Source organism: Fulmarus glacialis, unplaced genomic scaffold, assembly GCF_000690835.1.
Source record: "Fulmarus glacialis isolate BGI_N327 unplaced genomic scaffold, ASM69083v1 scaffold45850, whole genome shotgun sequence".
Taxonomy (NCBI): domain Eukaryota; kingdom Metazoa; phylum Chordata; class Aves; order Procellariiformes; family Procellariidae; genus Fulmarus; species Fulmarus glacialis.
In genome coordinates, this window is record NW_009186678.1 from 17287 (window position 1) to 26621 (window position 9335).

Here is a 9335-nt window from a genome sequence, read left to right on the forward strand (position 1 = left end):
CACTGTAGGACCAGTGCTGGAGCTGCTGCAAAGGTCTGCTCATTCTAGGGAGGCACTACTGGGATGGGAAGAGCATGGAAACTGGTCTGCCATTTGTTGCAGTGAGGGAGGGGAGAACAGTGCTTCTGCCCAGATGTGAGGCTTCCTCTTGCTCTGTCTCCCACCCATCGTCATGAGGATGGAAGTGCCAGCTGCTTTCCCTTTGGGTATCCTGATTGCAAGTTGGAAAATCCCTACCTGCTACATCATATGAATTATGTAATACTTGAGATGACAAAGAAGGGTTTACCAAAACAGTACTCTGGAAGAGCAAAGGAGTAAGGGCTAAGTTCATCATATGCAGTTTTACAACCTGTAGCAACCACAGATGTATGCTGCAGTCAGAACTCCATTTCCACATTCTGCACCATGCAGGAGCTGGGGAACACTTACATCACATACGCTTTTGACCTTTGCCCAGATAATAGGTTTGAAGATCTTGCTGTAGCTCCCCACAGTAAGTTTCACCCAGATTAGGGTTCTGTGGTCCTGAAAAGGAAAACTATACAGAGTAGCAGATTCCCACTAGAATTCTTGCATGCAGATAGTGTTGATAAATCAGTCACCAGATGCAATATCAGGAAACTTTTATACAAGTCTTTAATAAAAAAATTCGACAAAAATATATATATAATCAGGCATTTTATGCAATGCATACATTCTTTATATCTGCAGGTACAGATAAATAACAGAAGGCAAAACCAAGTATTTTGCTTATCTTTGGCCATTAACCAATAATCACCCCCCGAAGAGATATTATAGGGTTAAGAATAAACTCAGTCTGTAAATATCTCTCATTACAGACAAAGTATCAGGCAATAATACAGTAGTTAGATTTTTAGAAATGTAAGGAAATATTTCTTTAACACTGCCCAATACTGAAATTTAACCTGGTTTGCTGCTATGGAACTTAAGGCCGCCTTTAGTTGACACACAGGCAACACTCCTGGGTTTATATGAGATATACTCCAACCCTTACCTTAACCTACTTCCCTTCACCATACATTGCTCTAAAAAGCCAAGCTATATCCTCTTCATGAAATAAACTAACATGAATTCTTATCTGTGGATCAGTTTCCTGAACCCCAACCAATGTACATACATACAGAGCAGTTAAGCTTCCTTAAGTCAATATTTTTTCTAACTCAGTGTCCCAGAATAATAGCTATCCTTCCACTTTACAGCACAGATGCATCTGATGGCTCTACCAAAGCAATATATACATGATACACATTAAAAATCATAAAAGCAATTTTAAAGGTACATTGGTAACATGTAGCAGCTTATGTCTATATATGTACATGTTTTCACAGTTATATTTTAGAAAATTGAGAACACCAGGAATACTTCTATTGTGTTTTCTATAAATATTAAAAATTTACCTGTCAGGCATTTTGACAAAATAGTATCTATGTTATCACTTTAAATAGCTCTTGAAAACCTGTAGAGTTTTAAGCTTAAAGGCTGTAAAGTTTGAGGATTCTTTAAAGTATTCAGCTAGTTTCAGCAGCTGGGCCACCTGCCAGTTTGTTTGTTTGTTTGTTTTCTAAATTCAAATCTGGTAACAAAGGAACTCCACTACTTTTGATGGGATAGGCAAGTTCTTGACTAGGCTGGTGGGCATCACTCTTCGAATTGCCATGCGACATAGATGTTGGAGACTGGAAACTTGTCTTGGAGTTGCCCAGAAGTACACGCTGCCATCCTGTGTCCTGCACAAAAAAAAAAGAAAACAAAAAAGCCCACCAGAATTATCCCACCTGAATGATTTCAACTTAGTACAAATTCTCACATACATTGCTGGTTAGGGACTTCCTGTTTCTTAGTTCTAGCTGTTCCAGACTCATTTACACTAGATGCCAGTTCTTCTTTTAAGTTGTAGCAGCACAATAAGCAACTTGCTGATTATCTATGCAACAGGCCTGAGCAGATCTTCCAACAGCTATTGAGTATACCACCTGAAACTGCCTTTGATTATCTAATGGTCTTTTTCCAATCCACATGTTTGTGGGTCTGTCTTTTATTTATTCTCAAAGATAAGAAATGAGTTTCTCAGCTTCTTGATTTTACTGCTATTCCAGGCATGTTTAAACAAATAGTACCAGAAGTAAAGCCAAGTCAGAAGCATCAAGTTGCAAGTCACAACTGAAGATTTTTAGAACAGTTAGCCACTGTTTCCAACCTTTGGGTTACCTTAATATTTTAGGAAGAAAAAAAAAAGTATATACTTGCCCTGCAGCTAGAACACTGCCATCAGTAGAAAAAGTACAGCAGAGCCCATTGTTCAGAGGTGCAACTTGTACAGGGTATTCTTCATCAATTCTCCAGAATCTTACCATTCTGAAAAGGGAAGAACAAAGTAGTAAGTTATCAGAGTAGACATTTAATTCTGCCTGATATTTTCTCTGACGCTGCACATGAAACTAGTCTGAAGCAAAGCTCAGGGAATTTTTATAAACATTTTAATATGCATACAAGGTGTTTTCAATTTGGCCTGAAATGCTATGATTTCGTCATTCCTGATATATACCTTCATCTGTACTTCAACCATTTTAACTCTGTCAACTAAAATAAAAGATTGCCTTCAACAGCAGAAAGCAATAACTTGAACTACAGGTTTAGACAATCTCTCTCTTAAGTGTCATATATGCTAGGAAGTCCCAATGATGCTTGTCTTAATTAAAAAAACTAAAACCCTCCTGTAGATAGTTTAATACCCTTGCTGCATCTTGAGAAAGCATTCCTCATATTCTTAAAATATAGTTCTTCAAATTACTATTTGCAGTGCTAGCAGAAGTTGAATACGAGATCACAGAAGACTTTTCTTTTTACTTTGAATCTACTACTATACAAAAGACTTACCTGCATTATTAACTCCATTTACATTTCATAGAATCATAGAATCATTAAGGTTGGAAAAGACCTCTAAGATCATCGAGTCCAACCATCAACCCAACACCACCATGCCCACTAAACCATGTCCCTAAGCGCCTCATCTACACGTCTTTTAAATACTTCCAGGGACGGTGACTCCACCACTTCCCTGGGCAGCCTGTTCTAAGGCCTGACCACTCTTTCAGTAAAGAAACTTTTCCTAATGTCCATTTTTCACCGTTTACAACCCCTCTTCTTCTGTTTTCAGCTGTTACACACTTAAGTTATTCAGATCATCTACTCTGTACACAACTAATTATTGCTAAATTCAGAATGAACATTAACATATACCAGACAACTCATCTACTTTTACCAAGACCATTAGAAGTAATTTCTCAGTTAAAAAAAAAAAGCTGACTTAGTATTTGAAAGTTCATGTCATATGGAAAGAATTAGAGGAGTCTAATAAATCTTTCCTCATACTTACTTATCATCAGCAAGGCTTGCAATATGTAGTCCGTCGTGACTAAAAGATACTGATCTGACCCATCGGTCATTTGCACCTCCAGCAAATATTGGAGTAGGAGGGGGAAACAGATGCCTGGAGATAGAGAGACACTTAGCTAACAGCATAATGTTTAAGAACTATGGAAGTGTTTCCTTCAGCCATGACTAGCAAAGCTGAGGAAGAAAAAATGGATTGAAGATTTAACCATGAAATCAGGAGTGGCGATTGAACTACTGTGTCTTTTGTAATACTGAACACTTCAGCTTTGCTGAAGATGCTTAAATTAGTACACATTAAAATATCAGCGCTTTAAATTCTTTCTCAGATAGAAGAATAATCTCCACTGCTCTGCCACTTCAGGATTACCATCAGCCACTGCTAAGATTTTTCCCAATTATCAGTTTAATACATAAACCCATTAATTTTCAGTAGTCATCTTCACTCTAGGAGAAAGTTTCCAGATTTGACTACTTTACTTACCCAAATTCCATAAGAATAACTCCAATATGTGGATCCCAGACATAGACTCGAGTATCATAAGATGCAGTAGCCAGTAAAGCTCCATCGGGAGAAAACTCACAAGCTACAACATCATTGTGATGTCCTTCAAGTTTCCGTATCATGGAGTATTTATCCATATCCCAGAGAAAAACCTGCAATTAAATAAGCTAATGTTATAGCTCTGCTCAGAGATGCAATGAAGCATTTACTTTTGGTTTTTGTTTTTTTTTTTTTTTTTTAAAGTATAGCTGCTAGTCTTATTTAGGATTATATTAAAATCAGGCATTATGAATTACTACAATTAAGAAATATGCTCAGTGTCATACTTGGATTAAAATCAAGGTTTTTTTAAAAATAATTAAAGCAGACATGCAAGTTCTAACTCAAGTTTGTTAAATGTTATTAACAAAATAAGCCAAAATATAAGATAAAGGCAACACAATTTAACCATGTAGCTTACTGAAATTCATGTATTACAAAACTATTTTATTAAAATATGCAGAAATAAATAGGGTTAAACTCTACAGTCCCCTCTTTTCAGTAACTACCAAAATTTTAAGAAATATACAGACAGAAAATGTAAGGTTAACATATTGTTACTCCAGTGGCATCCCTTTGAGTTTAAGATCACTTGTTTACAATTGGCTTGGATCACCAACGTCAGCCTAGGAAGAGAAACAGATACTGCAAGCAAAAAGAATTTTCACAGCCAAAAGTTACGTCTTTGGCAAAACAATAGGGAAGTCTAACCACATTATTAGAAAGAATTTATGCATTTTAAATCAAGTCAACAGTAAAAAAAAGACATTAATATTACAATTTACCCGGCTAATTGCATATCGTATTACAAAAATTGATAAAAGATTATAGTATTCTGGGATTTTACATGCAGTTGTACATTATATATAATCAAAATAAAGACTGTGCAGAATTACTTAATAGGAACGATCTATGTACTGCAGCATAATTTTACAGAAAATGTAAGTCTTTAGCATATGATGTTATGTCCCTAAAAGAGCTCATTAGGGTCCTTCATTTTTCCCCTGACTCAGTTTTACTGCACAGATTAAATACTGACATCTTGGATAAATTTATATGTTTGACCAAAGCAAACATAGCCTTAGTGCCTCACATACTTCCTAAAACTGAACCATTTCACAATCAATTATATAAACGTGTTGACCAATTTCTCCAAGGAGACCCCAACATTCCATAACACTGTAAACTAAGTTTCAGGAGTCAGTGTGTTTCACTGCTGTGAAAATTATTTAAAAAAAAAAAAAAAAAGAAAGAAAGAAAGCAGAAAGTGGACATCAACCAGCACCTGCGTACGTACAGTACACCTTGCAGTCGAATGCAAGGTTACTTCGTCCTACGGTAAAGTTCGCCCCCAGCCTGGTAGCCAGAGATGCCACTCTTTCTGCCCAGCTAACACCATTGTGCTCCTGTGTGAGTGGTGCCAGCTTAACCTCAATCACACCAATATTGCTGCCACCACCTGTGACAGGGAAAGCAAGAAGCTTATGGAAAACACACAGCCTAAAGATATCAATGTATACATCCACATCTGCTCTATTTAAAGAAAAAACAAAACCCAGACCTCAACTATTCTCTATCAAATCTGCACTGATAATTTAAAGTATAAAATGCATTTGAACAGTCATCCATATAAAGTGGTATCCAATGATTGAATTGTGCTTTTACTCAGCATCACTAGGCTTCATCATTAAACTACCTACAAAGACCCTAGACTGAATTCCCCTTTCTGTTTTATTCTAATTCTTCAGTGCCAAGAAAAGCAGCTTATGGCATACGTGCTTTACCTGCACTGCTTTCAGTCCTCTAGCAGGGCATTAGAATACGGATGAAAACAAAACCAGTATGCTGTTCTTCGTTCTAGATCTTTTAGACATGAGTGCTATTTGTATTGGAAAACATGTAGAAACATTTTTGTTCAGTGGGAGATACCATGACTGGCTCAGACTTTGAAAAGTCCTTTTCATTGAGCAGGAAATAGAAAGGATAAAATCAATTACAAAATAGTTTTATGCATTAATCTAAGTATCTTTCAACACTGGAAGCTTTAGTCGTCTTTGGTTTTATACTATGAACATGTGCAGATATGTAGAACTATTTCTCAAAGAATGCTTACAGTTTCTTCAACTAAAAGCAGTGCAAGTTCAATTCATAAATCAGTGTCTCAATGCACCATTTGCTAGTTTAATTTCATGCACTTTTACATCATCATAAAACATTAGAAGTTCATGACACCGAGCACAAGCTTAATGTTACTTAGATTTAAAATGATTATGCACACAATTCAGTAGATTTAATGAACAAGAAACTCTGACACATACTGCTTTACTAGCTCCAACAGAACAGAGAATAGAAGAGTCTGGAGAGAATGCACAACCATATACCCAGTTCTGATGTCCTCTCAACACTTTCATCATATTCCCTAAAAAGAAAGACATTCCTGTAAGAATTGATTAAATATTACAAATTCAAATTGAAAAGCTTTTCCAAATTACTTCTTCCTTTATAAAATTTTATACTATTTTTCCAAACAACATCTTGCAGAGTCATTCTACACAGAAATAAAAATTCTGTCATGCAGCCTCTAAATCCTATGTCCCTATTCAGAAAGGTCACTTCATGCACTCTTTTAACTTAACCCAATAACAGCTTATACCTTTAGGGTACATATAGATAAAGAATTTCAAGAGAGCGTACAGACTGAGAACAAAATTAGTTTTTTAAGAAATCCTGACCTAACTGAGTTTATAGCAATAAAAGAGGAAAGTATGTGCATATTTCTCCTAAGTATTATAGCAGATAAACTTAAAATGCATACCATCATCTTTCAGGTCCCACACTCTCAGTGTTTTGTCTCTGGACGCAGACACTAAAATCAGGCTGCCATCCGGGGCAAAGGTTAGATCTCTGACAACTTCTGTATGGTCCATCAGGTTAAGGAGGAGTTTTCCTGTTACATGAAAACACCACAATTTAAAATGAAGGACTGTACTTCTAATCAGATCAAATGCTTTATGGATACAAATACAGAATACAAAATTACAGCACGTAAAGCCAAATTTTCTTTGTAGAAATGCTCCCTACAGTAAGAAGCACGCGTATCCTTTTAGACTCTTCTGTATCGAGAGGCAATTTCCTGAAGAGCTAGTAAATCTATACAATAAAACCATATGCCTCATAATTAAGGCAAGACTTGTCTTTTGATAGACATCTCTGTTCTAAGCTTAAATTTACAAGATAACAACAAATTAATCAATAGTCATTAGTTTCATTTTTTTAAACCTGAGAAGTTCTCTACCAACCTAGCAGCTGTGCTACCAGCTAAATTGAGATTCCCTAATTTCAGATTCAGTCTCTTATCATTTGAACAATTATTTAGTTTTTAAAAAAAAAAATAAAAGGTCCTCATCAACATAATCCTTCCCCATACTCAAGAACAGAGAGCAACTTCATGTTTCACTAGCAGTATTTGAACACTTCTAGTTGCAGGAGTTCATGCTTTTTTTAGATTACTTAATTTGTATCCAAGGTTCCATTCCCAACTAAAATTCTGTAAGCAATTCATTCTGTGTATTAATGACGTTACTATTGCATAAAGTAACAATGAAGTGCCAACTTCCTCTCACATATGCTACCTGTATATACGTCCCATATCTTGATGCGCCCATTGTTCAAGCCTGTTGCAAGTAGCAGCTGGTCTTGCCCAAATTTGAAACGGTGCCATTCTATATTCACACAGCGGCTCTGCTTCTCAGGCACTGAAGACCCAAAAGCAAGGCTCCAGACGATATCACCACAGTCTATTATATGTTCATAAGGCTTATTTTTCTGACCGCTGTCACTATTCTGCCTTGGAAGTCTTGTACTGGTAGAATTTGCAACATTCTTTGTGCCATGCAACAAGCTGCAAACCAAACAAGAAATACAAAAAAATGGCATAAAGTATCTTGAAAAATAAATAGAATAAAAAAGTCTTTAAGATGTAATGAAATCTGCGAGTTGTCATAACGTACATTTTGGAGGCCTGTAATGATGCATTTTTACTTTCAAATTATAAAAGCAGCTTTTTCTTATAACTGACAAAAATTACTAACATCTGGAAAGCTTCTTACACAATATACTAATACTTTTCTACACATTTTTACCTCTGTGGAGAGCAATATGTTAACTTAACCCACTGTGAAAAACAACGTTTTTAAAGCATTTAAGAAAAGTGAGTTACAAAAATTTCTAAGACTTTCTGCTAAATGAGCAAGAAGTTCCCTGCAATTCACTTACATGTGTTAAATATTGGGAAGAGATACCGAGGCCAGCATATGAAAACCAATTAACCCTCCACCAGAAAGAGAAAAAAAACAAAGGGGAGGCAGGATTTGCTGGAAGGGGAAATGTAACCAGCTACAAAAATGCAACTGCTGGTTACTCACATCATTAAAATGTAACCTGCAAGTGAAAATAAAATGTGTCTCTTGGAACTTAACTTGCATTCTAGTAAGAACGATAAGGAAAGTGTTTTACCTTTAACTAAATTCCTAAAAGGTAAAACCAAATAGCTTACTGATAGGAAATTTAAGAGTCCAGATCTGCCCGAGTCTTTAAATTTCCTTTTCATTCTAACTTCCTCTTATTTTAAAGCGTCTGAATCAATTAATAAATCATTCCTCCATAGCCTTTATGAGGTTGCAATATGCTTGTTTCTCTCGCTGGTCACAGAGGAAGAGATAAAACAATTGCTGTTACTTTAAAGAATTAGTTTTTCCCAAAGACGTCAAAGCCTAAAAAGCCAATACATGTATTTTAATCTATTAAAAGCTATCTCCTATTTTGAAATTCTTAAGTTTTTCAGGTGAGTTAAAAGCCATATGGTTTTGTCTTACAAGTTATTAAGGCACTGAGACCAGGGGACCAGCTTCACTATGCGATGCCCTTGTGACCAAGCAAAGTAAGATCCATCAGGAGCAAATGCAACAGTCCAGTTTTCACGTCCACACTTCTTGTCAAAAGGAGAAGTTGGGGCTAAGAGTTCTCCTACAGTGCGTGATCGTGCTAAAAAGAAAACAAAGAGGAAATTCCATTTAAAAAAAAAAAAGCCAGCATATTTTAAAAGGTTACAAGGGAACCAGGCAATATGTTAATTGTTTTGCTTTTATTCCATGACATTTAAAGTAATTGGGGAAGGGGTCATATCGACACTGTATAACCAATCAAAAGACTAAGCCTCAGCTGCAAAAGAGACTGAGTCACTAAAGAGAAACAGCTTGGTGTTAAAATGTCCTGGTCGTTATGTAAATAATATCACATCTCGATGTCAGAAGCAGAACTCAAATAAATTAAAAATGTACGGAAACTAGCTATTACTTCGATTATTGTAACTGTA

The 9335-nt window shown here is 36.0% G+C and overlaps 1 protein-coding gene across 1 annotated transcript; it reads right to left on the reverse strand.

Moving 5' to 3' along the window:
* Nucleotides 1-625: 625 nt before the first annotated feature.
* WSB1 (WD repeat and SOCS box containing 1) lies at nucleotides 626-9004 on the reverse strand (the record flags this gene model as incomplete). Its single annotated transcript, XM_009572354.1, has 8 exons — nucleotides 626-1751; nucleotides 2272-2379; nucleotides 3401-3514; nucleotides 3902-4074; nucleotides 6280-6380; nucleotides 6777-6908; nucleotides 7594-7862; nucleotides 8836-9004. Coding segments are annotated over 8 exons (1226 nt in total), but the record flags the coding sequence as incomplete, so codon positions are not given.
* Nucleotides 9005-9335: the final 331 nt, after the last annotated feature.